A 20,137-nucleotide genomic window follows, 5' to 3' on the forward strand; every position below is an offset into this window, starting at 1 on the left:
CACTGCTGGTGGGGCTGTAAGCTGGTACCACCACTTTGGAAATCAGTCTGGCGGTTCCTCAGAAAACTGGACATGACACTTCTGGACGACCCTGCTATACCTCTCCTGGGCTTATACCCAAAGGATTCCCCGGCATGCAATAAAGACACATGCTCCATTATGTTCATAGCAGCCTTATTTATAATAGTCAGAAGCTGGAAAGAACCCAGATGCCTCTCAAGGGAGGAATGGATACAGAAAATGTGGTATATTTACACAATGGAATACTACTCAGAAATTAGAAACAATGAATTCACAAAATTTTTAGGCAAATGGTTTGATCTGAAAAATATCATCCTAAGTGAGGTAACCCAATCACAAAAGAATACACATGCAATGCAATCTCTGACAAGTGGATATTAATTAGCCCAGAAGCCCTGAATACCCAAGGCACAAATCGTATAACAAAGGGCTCCCATGAAGAAGTATGGAGAGGGTCGTGATCCTGGAAAGGATTGATCTAGCATTGGAGGGGAATATAAGGTCTGAGAAAAAGGAGGGAGGCGATTGGAGAATGGATGGAGAGAAGAAGGTTTATGGGACATATGGGGAGGGGAGATCCACGACAGGGGAAGGCATTTGGAATGTAAACAAAGAATATAGAATATAAATATAAATATATATATATATATATATATATATATATATATATATATATATATATATATATATATATATATAAAGAATGCTGTTGGAGAGATACATACAGATTGGAAGATCACATCAGTGCTTTATGAGTTTCTCTGGTGACTGAGTATTGAAAAGGACTGTGGGTAGGGAGTACAAGTGAAGTCACTGATATGTCAATGTGGCAGTTTTAATGATCTCATTGTTAAAGCATGAATAAGTAGAGAGCTGAGTGTCTTTAAGGTCCTTGTCACTGTTGAGAAGTGCTCAGGTTTCAGGTAATTTTGATATTAAAGCGGCTAGGATTTCATTCTGTCTAGTTTGAAAAATAACAGGAAAACAAGGCTAATTCAGTGACAGAAGAGTGTGCAGATAGGGTGAAAGTCGCTGACTTGAAAATATTCCTAATCCAGAGGAGCAGCTGATCCGTGGTTTGGGGGGCAGGGGATGGTGAGGCCGCTCAGTGCAGTTGTGTTGCTGCTGGGTACAGGTGGCACTTAGATAGCTCTCTGGCCAGATGAGAGCATCAAGGGAGCCAAGGAAACGTGTGCCACACAGTGAAGGACTGCAGAAGATGTGCAGACCTTCTTGTCTTCTGAGCCTTTACCCCGAGGACAGGCTCCACGGTGGCAGAGTGTGTTTGTGTTTGCCTTTGGTTACCACCTCTCTGAGGAAAATTAAAGTCTCCAGTCTAGGGAATTGTCCAACATGATTTTATAATATGACACTATTGCTGCTTGTTTCAAAAACTAAGCAGGCCTTGGGGTGAGAGGCTTGTCTGGCATTAGTGAGTTTGAGAAAGAACTGCTAGCCATGAGAACATCTGTGCCTGTGTGGAAATCGGAAATAGCACTTGTCTGCAGACTGCTCTCCTGAACAAACATACAGACACGCCCAATTTTTCGTCTTAGTAAATGCATGTTTTCTATATTAGAAACTCAGATAAAGATACCAGTCCATACAGCGATGCACTTCTCTGATAAATCTCATTTAATCAAAGGATTAAGTTCGTTTAGTTCAAATCTACAGCAAAATAATAATATCAAATCTTGCCATTAAGTGGAAAAATCACTTACATTTTACCAATTGTGTTCTCTGTAGAGTGGGAAGAAAAGTGTCATTGCGCTCCGAATGGAATCGCTGTGAGCCTTTGTTGCCCATGTTCCCTTGAAATTAGCAGATTGTCAGCTGTATTAAATAACTCTGCAATTCTTTAATTTATTAGGACTAATAAAAACACAGCATGACCCAAATAATATGCAATTCTATGGAGTTGCTAACAGTAGTGAGTTTCTCTGAAAGTTTGAAATTTTAACTGGCATATTAATTTCTCTGTTATTTGACAGTAAAAAGTACAAAATATTGCTTGCTCCAGGAGCTTTTAAATCCTGGCTATATTCTGCCTACAAGTCTCCATGTAACCTGTTTCCACCTGATGTTCCCTTCATGTCGCATGCTCAGTTGCTAACACTGCTTTCCCCACAGGGTCTCTGTGTCATTGCTCTGACATGTCAGTTGCATTCTTGCGTGACCCTCAGAAGTTCTAGACTACACTCCGTCATGTTCCTTGCACCACATTTCCCCAACATTGTTGCCCATGCTTCCTGCTCTCTCTAAATTGAGAGCTTGTGTCCTCACAGTCTTTCTTTCTTCACAGGTCAGCTTGTGGGAGGTTAAGTTACCATGGAGCCACACCCGAGATTACTCACCCAGTTGCCGTTGTATTCTCATATGCTCTGTTAGTCTGTCATTTCTCCATAGTATAATATGATAGCAAGAATCATTGTTCCTATCCCATTAGTGGATTTTTATTGTCTTCAATGATACATGGTATCTAGTTAGTATCCAGTAAATACCTGGTAAGTAAATTTTAAAAAGCCCCCTAGGTGCTTTTTTATTTTTATTTTTTTAAATGCTGAATATTAAAGCCATTGAGTCTTGGCTAAGACTCGCCATGCTATCTAACATATTCCTAGCATTCGGTGTGGATTTTAGTAGCTTGGCTTGGGAGCCTATATCCAATACATCCAATTATCATTCTATGTGTTGGTAAATGGATTAGTTGGTTCTCAGGTTGGATTTTGATTTTGTGATATTATAGCTATAATGATGCATCATTTCTTAGCCCACCTGCCCTTCTTTCCTCCCTCCTTCCATCCCTCCTTCCCTCTCTCCCTTCTTCCCTCCCTCCTTCACTCCCTCCTCTGTACCTCCCTCCATCCTCCCTCCCTACCTCCATCTCTGCCTCTCTCCCTCCCTCCATCTCTTCCTTCCTCCCTTCCTCTCCCCCCTCTGTCTCTCTGTCTCTCTCTCTCCATGAATGTAGATGGTATCTCAAAGGTCTTTGGGATTTATCACAGCACATGCATCTTGGAGACAGCCGAGTTTGTCAACTGCTGTCAGGATCTTCACATTTTTATTTTGAACATTTTGTTTTCCATTTCAGGACGTGTGACTCTCTTACGGTTCTGTGATGTTGTAGCATTGTGTACACACATGCACTTGCTTTCATCACTGTTGGAGGTTGTTCTCTAATCTTAGTGCTACAGACACCTCAAAGTCTAGGTCCAAATCACATCTTGTTCACTCTTGACTTTGGCAAAATTCCACTGTTGTTCTCACCACTGTCTTCATTTCTTCTTGCTTCCTTGTGCTTTGGGTCTGAGTGTTCCTGTTTCTTTCCCAGTTTTTCTAAGACCACAGGAAGATCTCACAGTTTTACTCCTTACTCCCTTTTCATGATATCTATTTTTATAACTTTTTTTTTTACTCATGTGTGTTTGTCAGCCTACATATATGTATACCACATATGGTTTTGTACTTGATACTCTGAAACTGGAGTAATGGAGGGTTTTTAGCTACCATGTAATTGCTGATCATACTATGATATCTATGGCTTGTTATTCTTCATAGATAATGTCCTGGAGACTAGCAGGGAGAGAAGTTAATTTTGGAGTTTTAATTTAATTGTATGGGTCTTATATCACAAACGCTAACCGAGAACATCAAGTACGTACTGATTCTGTTATCTGACTTTACTGATGAATTGTTCACAAAGTTTATGTATTTATAGTATTCATACACTAGCCCCTATGGTAATAGGAATTGGAACATGCTGGTGCTGGCTTCAAGGCTGAGTCCTTAATGAGGTAGCACAAGGGCCCAGGTTCTTCTGCTCAGCACCTATAACCAGCTGACCAAGAACAAGACTGCCAACTCTATGTTCACTGAGAGTAAGAGAAGATAGCCAGTGTTCTCTGGGCTCCTCATACATAAACGATTACATGCATGTAGAGGTCATACATATAACACACACAACATGACTATACATCACAGATGAGTGTGATTCATGCATACATCCCTTCACACATAGCTGAACTGTATGAATAAACGTTTTAACCAAGAATCTTCAGACTGATGATTTCTGCTTCACCTTTCCCATATCTCACTGTTCCCACCCCAGTGTGTTATTCCGGGTTCAGACCTCTTGCAGTATTGCGAAGCTGGAGACATATACTCCAGAGGATAATATAATGTAATGTAATGGGACACATCTCCAAGATGGGCTTGGCCTTATATTGCATTTGTTTGCTCATAACCTGTTTTGTCCGTTTTTCTTTCCAAACCCAAACTAGAAATCTGTTTTTCCACCAGGAGTCTAAGGGCCCAAATGGGAGCAGATGTCCCTGTTGTCGACTGCATGGTGTCGACTGCCTCGGCTGAGTCCTTGCTCTTGTGTGCCTGTTACCCTTCCCCATGTGCTGTCCTGAGTTAACAAGCAGAATAGCTCTCTAGGGCTGTGCACTTCCCGGCTTCTCTAGCAAGCCATGCTCAGTTGTGGACTTCTAGTTAATTTACCTCAGGGATCCTGGAACACAGCTTGCTGCTGCTTTGACCCCATATTTATTGGATTAATCATGACACTTGTCTGAGATTTTTGCCTCATGTTCTTTGCTTTGCTTATGTTTTTATTTTGTATTCAACTGTATGCTTCATTAGCTCTCCTTATCTTGCACAGCAGACCTTGCTCTTTTGAATGGATGAGTGTGTTTGTTTCTTTTCCTCTAACACTGGGTCAAGTTTCCTTTCCTGCAGCTCTGCTAGGATCCATGGTTACTGCTCTTTTTCTTCCCTTCCCAGGGTGTCAATTTTATGTCCAAGTCCAGATATCATTGTTATTAGGATTATGGAATAGTCATTGATTTTTTTTCTTCCTTTAGAGAAATGCTAACAATAGCTTATTTACCACCAGGTTCACCATTACCAAATCCTTTGTCTCAACTATTTCCCAAAATTCTTTCCAGGCAAAGAATGTCTAAAAGTTGTGTTTTACAACATTACTTTTGTATGTGAGTATTGTGCTAACATTTTACTTACATTTATTCTTTAAGTACACAAGACTTAATATATAACTTTTAATTTATTTGAGAGCTCTCATTGTTAGTGATTTTCAAATGAAATTAATTGAAATGTTCTTTTTTATTTTATGTGTTCTTCCTTTATGCAATTTTGTTTCTCTTTCTATAGTAAACTCTGTGGACTTCATGCAATAGGGAAGTACAGTGTTTCTCTTCTTTGGTCAGAGTTCCTGTAGACATCATTCCTGTGGACTCAATAGCCAAAATAATGCACCCAATGCTTTTGAGTTCAGTACAGAGGGGGGTTGGACCTCTAGCAGCATTCTCTTGAGAGTTTCATAGACACATTATGTTTTGCCTGATTTCATTGCATAGATTTTTATTTAAAAAAATTCTACATTTTGAATATTAATTAAGAGAAGAAATTGAGGGTTTGTGTGTATGTGTGTGTGACTGAGTGAGTGTGTGTGTGTGTCTGTGTAGGCAGAGGACAGCTTGCTGCTAGTGTTGTTTTTTTTTTTTAGGTTCTTCTGTCTACCTTTTACTTTTTTTCTATTTTTTGAGACAGGGTCTTTCATTGCCCGATAGCGTCCCCAATAGCCTGCACTTGCTACCTTGCCATCCTGGGGTCTCTACCTGTGTCCACTTTACGTAAATTATGAGGATATGTAGCAGCCACTGGCTTTGGGGGACAGAGCAGGGATCTGGCATCAGACTATAATTGTTTTGCTCAAAAGATAAATACTAAACCAGCTGAGCTATTTTTCTCAGCTCTATTTGAGCTTTTCACAGTCTTTCCTTTTATTACTAAGCCAAATATTTTATTCCCATATGTTGTATAATTTGGGTTGCTGCTTTGTTTTCCTTATCTAATAGGTATGGTGTCTGCTAGTGTCTTAGCTTAGTTGTTACTTGCTTTCTTACTCCTTATCTGGGAATTAACCATTGTCTTACTTCTATGTACAGGAATAGGTAGAGTTAGACAATGCTTTTCTCACCACTGGGTCTTCCTTAAAATGCAGGTTTCTGCATATGTTTCTCAGTAGTCTCATGCATTCAACCCGTTGCCTGTTTGCCATGTTTGTCCAACAATTTCCATTGTTCTCTCTCATTCTGCATGGCTTTCTGACCCAAATCACATCTCTGTTATCTTCACAAAGATTGCATTACTTCCTTATGGATGGCTAGAGAAGTTACTTGATCAAGAGTGCACTGAGGACTTAATTAGAATGCTCCCAGAATGCTTCCACCTATTTATTAACCTGAAGAGTGACTTGAACTAAACAGTAAATAGATTTCTGAAAAGCTTTTGCTTTCCTTGTAGAAGTCCCCAAATGAATTTTTCCTGTCCTACTGGAGAAGCAGAATGAAAACGACAAACAATCAAAGCTAAGAAACACAGCAAGGTGTCATTGTTAGCAAGCTTATATTTTCAATAAATACATAGCCCCTTTGACATTAATGTGGTAGTGTCAGAGAAAGAGCATGATTGTATAAAATGGCACACATAAAATTTCCGTTAATTTGTCATCTAAGAGTTATTTTGAGCAGATAGTGTTTAAACATATGAAATAGTTAGCAAACATCATAGGAAAACACCTCTTTCTCATTACTTCTAAATACATTCTTCTGAAGCCTTGGAGCTACTGACTTGTCACTGTAGGTGGTTCCAATGCCCCTGCCTCAGCTTTCCTCAGAATGAGAAAGAACAAACAAACAAAAATCCCTGAGTATTTCTTAGTGGTATTAGCTCTTGGACCTAGAGGAGGTCAGAGATGATCAACTGCCTTATTCAACCTCCTGAGCTGTGTGGTTGAAGCTATTGTTTGTATCCTGCCTTTAGTTTATAACTTTTTTAGATTCTGTGATTAACTCTTCATCTACTGACTGATAAGTCCTCAATATGTAATTAATTACAGATTTGCCTGTTTAGATGCTTTAACCAAACTGACACTTCAATGGAAGTATATTTATAGTATTTTAATGAGTTTTCAAATTCTTCCAGTTCAGTGAAATTTGCAACCATGAAAGGACAGCAGTTTCCTATGTGTTCATTTAATCTACGTCAATGAATTGGCAGCATCAAGCCAGTATTAAAATAGACTAAAATGTACTTTTTATTTTATTTAATTATTTACTGATTTACTTACTTACTACTTGCGTATTTGTTAGTTATTACTTCTATGTGTTTTAATCCATGGTCATATTGTGTAGCCCTGCAGACCCTGAGCTTGCTGTGTTCTAGCCTTATCTTCTAGAATCCTTCAATCACAGATTATTGTAAAACCCATCTAGAATGCCACCTCCCCAGATTGTTTTCAAACAATATTGTCAAGGAAAGATATAACCTTATTGTGGTGCTTTAATAAGAACGTCTCCTATAGGCTCTCATATTTGAATCCTTAGTCATCAGACAGTAGAACTTTTTGAGAACTATTAGGACTTGTGAACATTTTGGAGTAGGTATGACTTATTGGAGGAACTGTGTCACTAGGAACAGGCATTAAGATTGCAGAATCCCACAGTGGGGCAAGTGTCTTTTCTCCCCTGGCCTGTAGATCAAGATGTAGCTTTCAGCCGCTACTACAGCATCATGAATGCTGCCATGCTCTCTGTCATGATGATAATGGGATGATAATGGACTAATAATCTGAAAACTGTAAGGTAATTCCCACAGTTAACTATTTTGTTTTATGAGTTGCTTGGTCATGGTGTCTCTTAATATCAGTAGAACAATGGCTAAGACAGCAGTTGGTAGAAGGAGTGCAATACTGCTGGGACAGGTCCTGACTCTGCTGTCTGTTAGATGAATATGGATTTTGGGACTTTGGACTAGAAAAGCAGTTGGATGCTTCAAGCGCATGCATGGTCTCTCTTAGGAGCATGGAAAGTGGTGGTGATGAGTGCAATATGTCATATGGGTACCTAGATCAAGAAAGTTCAAAGGGGCAGAATATTAGCAAGTCACCTACAGACTGTTCTTGTGATATTCTGGCCAAGAGTGTGGCTGCTTTATGCTCTTGTTTTTCAATTTACCAAAGGCTAAATTGATGACCATTGGATGTGTGGAACTGGCAAAGGAAATTTCCAGAAAGCCTAGTATTGTCTGTGTCATGCAGTTAATAGTGGTTAGTCTCACACAAATTAACAATGAAAATGAGTAAGTTGGGTATGGAAAAATGCAAAAAGTATGGTTTGTAGAGAAAGCAAACACTGGGAGGTATTTTCATACAGGCAAATCTAGTGTTCAAGGTGATAAAAAGTTTACAGTCATTTGTTAAATGGAATAAACTGTATAATGACCTCCAGGTAAGTTCTCACATAGCTAGGCTGCCAGCTTGTGAAAATTCGTAAAGAAGAGCTTAGGCAGTATAGATATCTTTTAATTGTTGTAAAGGTGATGCAAATGTAACTAAAGGAAGGGGTCATGTTCTAGCCCCAGCAAGAAGCAGAACTGGGCACTTTGGCCACATCCTTACGTCTGTAGAGTGAAGAATACAATAAAGGGTGTTATGCAATACCCCTTTGTGTCTAAGAAAGCCTTTTAGGCCAGGTGTGTATTTTGGACATATCCCTGAATGAAAGCCCAGAGAGGCCCTTGGATGAACCTGCAAATGTGAAAATTGAATTTTGTCAGACAATACAAATGTTGGAGAAGCCAGAGCCATGGGATACTTGTCAAACCATGCCGTGTAGTAAATGTTGAACCAGCCCCACAAGTGATGTTGCAGTCAACAAAGCTGAGAGTTGGAAATCTGAAGAACTGTTTGCAATTGGACATGTAGATGCTGATTTGCAGTTTGCTGCTGATACTGGGTTTGCTTCCATGTAATATTTCCTCACTGTGCTCCCTTTCCTCCTCTTTGGAATGACTGCATGTATTCTGTGCCATTGTATATTAGACATATGTGAAATGTTTTTTATTTTGATTTTTTAAATCTAAGAGATTGTCTTGAGTCTCAGAAGGGAGTTTGAACTTTGGGATTTTAAATAGTGTTGGAACTGTGGCAGAATTTAGACTGAATGCATCTCTGCATTATTATATGGGTAAAAGTCTATGGGGGGGCAGGGAGTGGACTATGGTTTGGAATGAGAATGGCCCCTATAGACTCATCTTTTTGAAGGCTTAGTCTTCAGGGAATGGCACTACTTGAGAAGTAGTAGGAGTGTGGCCTTGTTGGTGTAGGTCTCGGCCTTTTTGGAAGATGTGTTTCACTGGGGTTAATTACAAGGTTTTAGAAGCTTATGCTAGGCCTTGTTCGCTCTCTAAATCCTAATATCAATATGTCTGTTTGTAGATCAGAATATAGTTCTCTCAGCTACTGTGCCGCCCAGCACCATGAGTGCAGTTATACTCCTGATATAAAGTTAATAGACTCCACCTCTCTCACTGTAAGCAAGACTCCCAAATAAATGTTTTCTTTTTAAGTGTTGCCTTGTTCATGGTCACATTGTCTCTACACAGCAATAGAACAGTGATTAAGGCAGCTGCCATTGGATAGGCTAATAGTATTTCTCATCACCAAATAGATTATTCTTAAACTTCATATTTTATTACTGATCACACAGTGTCTTTTGCTATCCTTTCTTCTTCATCAGTCATTCTTGTAGACAGACCGTCTTTGGGAAAGACTGCGTGTCTGCCTCTTCTCTTTTTGTGAAGACAGTATACTGTGTTAGGTAGGGGTCCTCCTACTGAGCCCATGTTCTTACCTGAGATCTTCATTTTATCCATTCTGAAAGTTCTGCACTGTAATAGCTTGTGTACAGAGTATGCTGTCTTATAAGATAGTTTGAACAATGGTTTAGGCTTTATAAAATGTGGACATCCATATGTTTCAGTTTGAAGTTGTTAGCTTCTACTTATATTCATCTTATCTACATTGATGTACTGTTTTTCTGCTATCTTTCCAGTTTCTTTTAACAGCATCATCAGTATTTTTTTAACTAACTTGCTCATGTTGTCATACTATTTTGCTTATTGCCTATGTAGTAAATATTTTAATTTAATCTACATTTATTTGTTTAATCTGGGTGTGCAAGCCCACATGGGGAGCATGTGTCGTGGTCAGAGGACAGTTTTCAGAAGTTATCTCTCTCCTTCCACTAGTGGGATCCCAGGGATGTAAGAAACACAGAAAATCGAATCTTTCATGTTATAAATTTATTATTAGATCCATCCTAGCAGGCCTAGAGAATACATTTTTAAAGGAGATTTTAAATGCCAATGGGAAACCCCTATTTCTGTCCAGTCATGATTGTATGATTGTGCAAACCCGTAATTCCAGAATTTTGGGAGTAGCAGCGGGGGCGTGTGTGTGTGTGTGTGGGGGGGATCCCAGTATTCAGGAGAAGCCTCCGGCATAGGGAACTGATGGCAGCCTGAAGTCTGTGAGTCTCTGTCTCGGAAGACTAAAACAGCAGTGCTGGAAAGCCCTGTCTGGAGTTACTTCTGGTGCACTGTTGCTGTTGTTTGACAGCACTTTCCTTCTTCCCCAGGGAATGCCTGGGAAGTTATTCTGGTGTCAGGGAATTGCTTCTTGTTTGTCTGGTGGCTTCTTACATCATAATTTGGAGGAGACCTGGTTTCTGTTTTTCCATGGCATGTTTTCCCCCTCTCTCCATTCCATGGTTTCGTCCTTCTCCACTGTCTCCTCGTCAGGTCACAGTTATCTTATTTTTACTGTTTACTGCTTTGGGGATCAAATGTCAAATCCTCATGAGAGGATAGATTATCATGATGCCGGGTTGTCTCCTCTCCTCACTCCTGTCATCCCGTGTTTTCATCTGTTCATAACACCGACAGCTACCCTTCTTTTCCTGTGGTGGCAATCCGCCTTGTGTTTCTGTTTGCTGTAGGTGCCCAACTAAATGAAGACATGATTGTTGCTTACTTTGATTATTTTTTTTTGATTGTATTTCTGTTTTATTACCGTGCAGATTTAAAATAGTGTATAATCAAAACCACGTAGGGACACATTTATATTTATAATGGAATTGTGGGGTTTTCTTTTTGATGGCTTGTATATTATCTTTCTGTTTTGTACAGAACCATGATGCTTTATAGTTAGGCCATCTATATATTACAGAAATTTCATTGCATAACTGACTTAGTTCATTTGGAAAAACAAAACAAAGCACCATTGCAGTCACATCCTAATTGTTAGTCATACATCCTTCATTAGGAATAAAGCCTATATTGTTTTGCACTTATAAGCACACAGGTCTCTACTGATTCAGCAGTTTGTCAGCAATGTTTACAGGGAGTTTTTAGCTAAGACTGTCAGCCAGCGCCTTGGATGTTTTCCTAAAGTATTCTGATCATCTGAATATATAAGTCACATGGGTCCTTGTAGGACTTTTCAGTGACTATAGTGAGAAATGATAGTATAGTAACTAAATTACTGTAGAATTCAACAACTTTCTTTGAGTCCTACCTTCGTGTGTAATTACTGAAGATACATCTTGCCTCATTTATAGTTTTATTCCATGATTTTTAAACTACCATTGTGTTTGCAAGGTCTGTGAAGGTCAGTTATCATGAAACTCAGGAAAAATGCTATAAGGACTGTTTACTCAGTGTGCTATTCTCATAGGAACATTTGATACACATTATATACATATAAAACTGTTGATCTGGGTTATATACATATAAAAATTTATATATATATCTGAAGTGTTCCTGTGTCCACAAATCATCTTCTCATGAGTTATTACTATTAAAAAGGAAAAGCCTAACAGGAAAATCTTGTCCATAGCAGTTTGTATAGGCATAATATAGAATCTCATAGAGCATATGAGGCAAAATAATTGGGAAATAATGAGGGCTTCTATATTTTAATGATAGAAATTGTACCATAATAAAATGCTTTTAGAATTCTATTTCCAGTAATGTCAGAAACTTTAAAATATATAGGAATAAATTTAAGAAATTTATGAGAACCATCATGTAGAATATAAATTCTGCAGTTCATAGACAGGCTTACTGCTTTAGACTAGACTACCTGTAGAGCTATCTGTTTTCCATGAGAAGAGAAACTTCACAGATCTCCACAACTCAGCCCTAGCCATTATTGTGTTGACAGATTTCTACTTACATCCCAAAGATAAGTTCCAGTACAGGATACAACTGTCTGCAGGGGTAAAGGTGGAGGCTGTCTAGAAGGGACTTGAGCACAGATGGAGGAGATCTACCTTGAGTCAGTCAGAGTCTTGGGCTGCTACTGAGCAAAGCTGCCAGAACAGCAGGAGTGTGGGATAGAGAATCTGGAAGTCCCACAACCCTGGTCGGTCGCTACTGGACTTCTGCCCTGTCCAGTCCTGGGGGACACTTTATCCACATTCTTGAAACTGTCTTGAACAAAGGGGAAAAAGAAAATAGAACAGTTTCAGGCATGAGGGTCACCACCATAGGGAAAGGTATACTCAGAAGTCCTTCCCCACCACAAAATTGCATGGCAAGTTCAGGGCAAGCTTTGGAGACTGTATACCACTTAGTTAGAATGCTTCTGAAGCACAGAAGGCATGGAAGGATGCCCATGCCACCCAAAGCGATCACTCCGTGACTGATTTGCCTGCTGAAGTCAGAACACATAATCTTCAAAGGGAGGCTGTGGGATTTGGAGTCGATACAGTTTGCACATATGACATTGAATACAGAACTTAAAATAAGAGGAATAAGAAAATTAGACAAATTTTAAGAAAAATGGCAAAACAAATCGGTTCCCAAATTGTTTCAACTATGGATTGTACTTCTACAAGTATAGTGTGGATATGGTGATGATCTTCAGAGCTCTAAAGGGAATGGGGGAGGGAAAGGGGCACACAGGGGAAATGGAAATGTTCCTTAATTAAGAAATATTTGCAAAGAAATGAAAGTGACAAAAATGTACCATATGGGAATGCTTGAGCTGAAAAGTTCAATAACTAAATTGAAAATTTTAATTCATGGGTTTAATAGTATATTGGAGCAAGCAGAGGACTCAGTGAAACTGAAGGCAGATTTATAGAGTATAAATGTACAAGTCTTGGCATTGCTTGGCTTCTATGAAGCATGTAAAAATTATACCATATGTACTTTGCTGTTGTTTAGTTTTCTTAAATAATTTTAGCATAACAGCTTTAATATCATAAGGCCACATTTATTTTAAAAACATTTTTGATATTCTGAGTACTACCCAGACATAAGGCACATGGATAGTTTTTTTTTTCCTTTTCTTTCCCAGCTTTGCTCTAAATGAAATTAATTTCTTTTCCCCTGTGTTTTCTGGAGAGCATGAGCATATTGGCCTGCTAACAGTGGAAGATAGACATTTTCCCACATAATTAGAAAGACCAAGTTTAAAACTTTCTTTTATTGCCTTTACTCCTGTTAGATCCCAGCATTTTCTCAAAGTGCTGCCGGCCCTTGCTCTTCAGAAACTAGGATGTCGTTCTCATCTATGCCGTTACTTATCATCCTCTTTCACAGAAAATGGAAGAATTTGCTCTTATACAAGTCTTAGCAGAGACTGTTAGGAAAGAGAATCCGTAAGAGGACCCGCATCTCAGCGCAATAGGTAACAGCAGTGCATAGGAAGGAGAGCTGAGAGACATCAGGGTGATAACCGGTCAGAGCTGGAAGGACCATGCTTTGTGGGTGTTGCCTAGTAACTGTGCTTGAGAATTAAAGTTCATCCTCATAAGAAAACATAGAACTACAACTTGAGGTCTATTCTACTTGCTTTGTAAATTGTGACTGAATTTTCACACTGTGGTGCTAATGCTTGACTAACAGCAAGGTAGCTGGGAGCTCAGGGCCTACTAGTCCCGTGACCTGAATGTTTGTTCCATCCTTCCATAGCGTGAGCTGTGTACTAGGCGTGCATATGGAGCATTAGGGCAGTTAGGATTGGAGCTGGTATCTTTTCAGTTAATGTTAGTGTAGTGATAGAAACTTCACTGGTTAGTTTTATGACTCTAGAGAATGTTGACAAAGACACTAAATATTCAAGTATTTTTCCTCCAGTTTTTAATGAGTCCAATTTCTGACTATAATAAAAGACACTATATGGAGAATTGTCTGGAATGTTAACACATAGTTGTTACAAAAATTACAAATAGATTCAGTTTTCCTTTATGGAATGTGAACAAAATTACCCTGTAATGAAATTATAGGATGGTACATCTTTTGCTGTTTGAGACAATTCCTCATGAGAAGCAGTAATACTTAGGACTTGAGTTTCTCTCACAGTGTGGAGTAAAGCTAATCTGTTCTTATGGGTTCACTGGCTCTTGTGTTTCCTTATACCGTTGCTCCTGTATGTGCCCAAGAAACAAAATTTTGAAGTAAAATTTACCTTTTTGTTCTTGATCTTGTGTCTTCTTTGTTGTTCTCACTGAATGGTGGCACCAGCTATATTGTTCTGCCTTCAGCAATAGGACTGCTGTGCTAGAGAGAGGGCACAGTGATCTATTAACTGGCTGCTCTCCCAGAAAGCCTGGCTTTGTTTCCCATGGTGCTGGATAACCATCTACTGTTGTTGCCTGGAATCCCACTCCCTCTCCTGGCCCCTGTCTGCACTGCAGGTACCTGGTGCACATAACACAGGTACAACACTCATAAAACTCATAAAATAAAAAATCTTTTAAAAGAATTTTTAAAAATAGGGCTGAAGTCAAAGCACTTAATGTTTAGTATCATAGTATTTTGAAGTTATATTACAAATGAATAATATTAACTATAAAATGAAGCAGTAGCTCCCCCTCCACTGCTCAATTTTCTGATTCTTATTTAGCTTGGAGTTGAGTTTTCCTATTCTTCCAAACCCCTTGTTCTGTTTCTCAGTTTTTTGTTACCTCCATGGCTTTCTGTTGTCACTCTGTTTGTCTAGCACCTGGCTTTTCAGTTCTGCATGTAGCTGACTGGGAGTTTCCTAAGAACGCCTCAGTGTTGGTAAAAGATTAGAGATGGTAAGGAACAAAAAAGGCTTTTCAAGTTTATACCAATATTCTTCCAACCTTCTTAAATTGTAGTGTACCAGAAGAAGCAAGTGCCCATTTTAAACAATGTGCTAAAGAATTCTTATTGTGGTTGTAAATCTCAAGAAGTTGGACCATTGCACTGAGGTGGTTCCCATCAGTAAACTAGGAATCCATGTGGCCTAGGAATTCTTGTGTTTCTTGCTTACCAAGGAACTGAGGTTGACTCTGAAGTTCTCATCTCCGCTCAGTAATTTTTCGTCAGATACAAAATCTAGTAGCAGCCAAATATGCATGTATCCAAGTTTATCCGGAAGAACAATATGAATCAGGTATCTAATGAAAACAATAGTCCTCCTCGCAGCTGCCGTTTTCTCGGTTACCTCCAGTGACTTTGCTTTGTCAGGGTTTTCGTGCACATGCAGGGCTTCCTTCTGCATTACATCATAGGCTTTCTCCTTTCACAGTACCTGTCCTCAGTGCCAGATACACTCATTAGTCATACAAATCTGGGTTATGTTTTTCTAGGAAAATTAATTACTTTAGGTTGGCTACATATGGTTAGCTTGTCAGAAGAAACATTTTAACATATTTTGGGGTGGTACAATGTGGGCATTTAACGAGCCTTTCTTATACCTTCCTCTTTGTGCATAAATAGTACATTAATCTATGCTAGGGTTAACATATTTTGCAATACTTCAGCATTGCATTATACGGGGCACTAGAACATTGTGACTGCACCTGCTTCCACCATCATGAATGCAGGTCAGAGCTGTCGTCATTGTTGTCGTCGTCGTCGTCGTGGTTCCCCGTTTGTGTGGCCATTGTCACATGCCCTACATTTTAGTCTTTGTTCTTCGCCATTCTAAAGGTATTCATTTTAATAGTGGCATCCATATTGCCAAGATATGTGGGTGTCTGACATTGCAGAGTTCAAGTATTAAATAATAATCCAGGGAAATTAATCTGTTTGGGGTCATGCAATGTATTTTAAGTTTAGTCAAATGTGTTTACAAGAAGTAATCACAATTTATCCCTACTTTTTGTGATAGAGATCTAAACGAATCAATTCATTTGATAGGAATTAATTTTCTAGTAAAGTGACCCTTTCTCAGTCTATAATTTTTTATTGCCAACCCTATAAAATACATTAAAATATGTTTGTTGAGTTTACTTTCTTTTTATTCTGTTGTAAAAGAAGGCACATTCTGTTTTATTTTTCCCTAGTCAGAAGTTGCAGACATTCTTTGAAGCCAAAGAAAGGGAAAGCGTTTCTTTCTCGTGCCTGGAGAGCAGACTTGTTACTACCTGCACTAGGTTGGCGCTTGGAAGCTTGCTTGTTGTACTGCACACAAGTGATGCCTCACACGACTCAGATAAATTACCATGGATGTTGCTGTTGATGAGACATCAAACACGAGGAGGCTTTGGCTCCTTTGAAGATATTCATTCAAAGAAAACGCATTCATTCAAATAATAAATAGGACTGGAGTCCTATTTATTTTAAACAACAATTAATTTAAATGATATTGTTATAAACATATTATAACTGACTTTTATTATATCTGTGTTCCAACAAGCGTCATTTAACATATTTTACCTTTTCTTTAGGATCTTGGACATGAAACTTCATCTCTTTTATTCCTGTTATATTCTCTCACTGATATCTGTTCCTGCCTCAAACTTCCTTTGATAGTTGCTTGAACAACTTCAACAGTTTTACTATTACTGCCTCATTAGGTTTACCAAGGTCTCATATTGGTAATGTATTTCATCAAGGAAACCATCAAACTGACAGGTTTTGAGCTCCGGCTAAGTGGATTTTTGTGTCATGGGTAACTGGAATAAAGGGTGTTAGCTTAGGAAGAACCGGCCTTTGGTCTTTCTCCCATTAAGCCTTCCCTAGCCTCAGCAGCAAAGCCAAGTCTCCCTAGTTACCTTGGCATGTGACAACCCTGTGGCTCTCTGTGACTCTGCCTTCTTGCTACACCCATGTTTCCTGACTCTGATTCTGCTAATTTAGGATGTGTCAGGAGTCATTCTACTTTCTGTGTTTCTGAAGAAAGTCAATTTAGTACAAACTGGGACCTATTTACTCTCCCTCTATCTAACACATACTGTTAGTCAGCAGGGCTTCTGAGGACAGCAATTGCTATTTGAGGCAAACAAACCTTTTTTTAGACCTTTCTGAATATGTTTTAAACATGACCCAGTGTATTTCAGTACTGAACATAGATTATTTAGTGATTGTGTGACTGCTTTGTAGTCTGTTTCCTATGTATCCTGTTACATTTCTTAAAACTTTGGTCTTTGTTTTAATGTTTATTTGATTGCTTAATTAAACTTCACTGTTTCATTAAAGCTTTCTTTTCATTGCATATCTGAATTTTTAATTTTGTTTTTGAAGGATGGCTGGATTCCTTACAGAAACAAGCAGAGCTTTTCTCTTCCTGCCATCAGTTTCAGGGGACATATTGCTTCTTCCGTACTGTCATACCAATAAATCATCCCAGATCACTTGCCGAGGTACAGTGCCGAAGTACACCATGCATTTTAAAGGAAATCTGCTATTTTCTTTTCAATCAGATGAGCAATGTGAAGAGACTCCGGCCACGGCTCAGTGCGATCCTCTTTAAGCTTCAATTTGAAGAGCAGGTGAACAACATCAAACCTGACATCATGGCTGTCAGCGCTGCCTGCGAAGAGATGAGGAACAGCAAAGGCTTTAGCAAGTTGCTGGAACTTGTGTTGCTAATGGGGAACTACATGAATGCTGGCTCCCGGAATGCTCAAACCTTCGGATTTGACCTTAGCTCTCTCTGTAAAGTGAGTTTGTTTTTCTAACACACATATTTGCCTGAACACTTACTTTTAAATGTCAGCCCTGATTACATTATTTAAATATTTTTATTTTGATGGGCTCATTATCACGAACTTGAAATGAACCATGAACTCAAACCTAGAGCGAACTGAGCTAATTTACTCAACCTCTGAACTAAATCCAAATATTAATTTTCTCTGATCTGAAAATCCAACTGAAGGATTTTGTTTAGTAACTAAATTATATCCGAAACCTATGCTTTCTCAAACCAATGAAATAGAACATCAAAATATTATTTAAGCTTTATATTTATTTAGTTCAGGTACCATCAACTAGTTTATTGCTTAGGACTGTTGAAGTTTTTGCTTTTAACTATTTAAATATTTCTCTATGTTGTTTTGTATATGCAAACTAAAAGACAAGATTTCTTTATATAGGAAAAGGAAAATATTAGGAACACACATATTTCAGACCTCACTGATGAGCTGAAACTGTTAATGAAAACTGAGTGAGTTTAAATAATTCTTTATTGTTTTCTCCGGGATTCTTTCAGCTTGAATTTCTTAGTAGCAAGTGCATTCAGTGTTCTCTATAACAGACCACTTTCATGGTGTGTGTGCCACTGTAATAATGCTTTTAGTGAGCTGCTTGCCACGAGTTATTTACAGTTACATATCGCAAGAAACCTTGTAGCGTCCATACTCTGGTTAACAGATTTAGTTTTTACCGTTTCTCGCTTGGTAGAGAGTGAAAATCTGTTTCAGCTTTCACTGTTGGTCAGTGGCCATCACACACTGTTGTCCTGGCCCCAGGCCTACATGGACATCAGTACTTCATAACTTTCTCTTCTCCTTTTATTTTCTCACCTTTATTGCCACAGCGTTCTGTATTTGGTTATGTTCTCTGCTGCAGGTAGCACTCTTCCTGTAACAAGGAGCAGAGGCTTCGTGCTGACTCGGCGTCAGATCCCATGCTGTGTGGTTCACCATCATGGTGCTGAGGTTGATGATGGACATTTACTAGGCATACATATTTTCTCAGTGTAAACCACAACTATATTTGTTTGCTTCTTTATATTTACTTATTCATAGTATGGTGATTCAGTGCTTTAATGGAGCTGTTTCCAAAATCATATGGCAGCCAAGTTAGCCCAGAGCCTAGTAGGAGGGTAGTAGCTAAGTATTCATAGAAGAAAGGAAATGCTGAATTCCTGGAAACAAATGTAAGCAAGAGAAAGATGTTGTCATGAAGCTTGTTGCTTGGCATGTGGGTACAGACTGATCTAATATTTTGCATTCTTCATGTGACAGGATTTGGGGGAAAATAAGAGTGAAGTAGGAAGTCAGCAAACGTCCTTAAATGCCATGCCCTGCAGTGGTGGGTTTCTAGAGATACACTAGTTCTGTAAGCCAGGTAGTATAGTGAGATGTGTTCAGGAGCATAATTCTATTAGCAGACAAACAAGGTTACGCTGCACTGTCTACTATCCTCATTGCCATTGAGAATATATTGCTGCTTAAATTTGATAATTCAAGTTTAACCTGAACTATGCTGCTATTTCTCTTTTCTTATTCATATTTACTAAATTTGAAATGGGAGTGAATATATGCTCATATTATATGTTCAGCTCATACACAGTCCGACTGGGAAGAGGGTTCACATGGTTATAGTGCCAGAAATTTGGTGACGGGCTGACATGTAGTAACTGACCTATGACATCAAAGAAAGAGGAAAGAAAGATAGGAAAGATTTTGTGGTAGAGAAAAGGGAACTGGGCAAAGATAAGTGAAGGGGAGGGGCAAAGATAGAGATTTGTGCTTTAACCATCTGGTGGATGCTTTCTCAACTGACATGCTTGCACTACTAGCTCAAAATGGAACTATTATTTTCCTCCTTTTGTTTACCCCATTATCTTAAAGGGCAGCTTATTTAATTTAAGCTGCTGTGCCAGAACAGGTAGCAAAATGTCTGGATGTCTACTCCAACCTGGTCTCTAACACCTGAGATGATAACAGCTCCAGGTAGTAGCCTGAGGTAGTAGCCTTGCAGTATGAACTGGAACCGTAGAATAGATTGAAGCTAGTGGACAATTCCATAGCTGTTGAGGCATCCACATGGTTTGGTGACTGTGAAGCTAAAGGAGAAGTTGTAAGCTAGACTACCACATGAAGGAAGCCAAAGAAGATGAGGGGAGGACACTGGAAAACTCTTAAGTACTATGGCTTGCTAATCAGCATACAAAGTCACTTGTACTTTGGGTTTCCCACCTTAGCAGTGTAGTTTCATGTACCAAGTGTTGGCTCCCTATTCTCCTTCATCCTTTCTTCCCAAA

At 38.9% G+C, this 20,137-nt stretch overlaps 1 protein-coding gene across 2 annotated transcripts in view; it reads left to right on the forward strand.

The window, feature by feature from the left end:
* Diaph3 (diaphanous related formin 3) overlaps window positions 1-20,137 on the forward strand; it is a 495,795-nt gene that overhangs the window by 262,891 nt on the left and 212,767 nt on the right. For both annotated transcript variants that reach the window (XM_052190840.1, XM_052190842.1), the window contains one exon: window positions 17,571-17,810. In XM_052190840.1, the coding sequence (XP_052046800.1) occupies window positions 17,571-17,810 (240 nt within the window). The remainder of the gene's footprint in view (window positions 1-17,570; window positions 17,811-20,137) is intronic.

Source organism: Apodemus sylvaticus, chromosome 8 (genome assembly GCF_947179515.1).
Source record: "Apodemus sylvaticus chromosome 8, mApoSyl1.1, whole genome shotgun sequence".
NCBI classification, from domain to species: Eukaryota; Metazoa; Chordata; class Mammalia; order Rodentia; family Muridae; genus Apodemus; species Apodemus sylvaticus.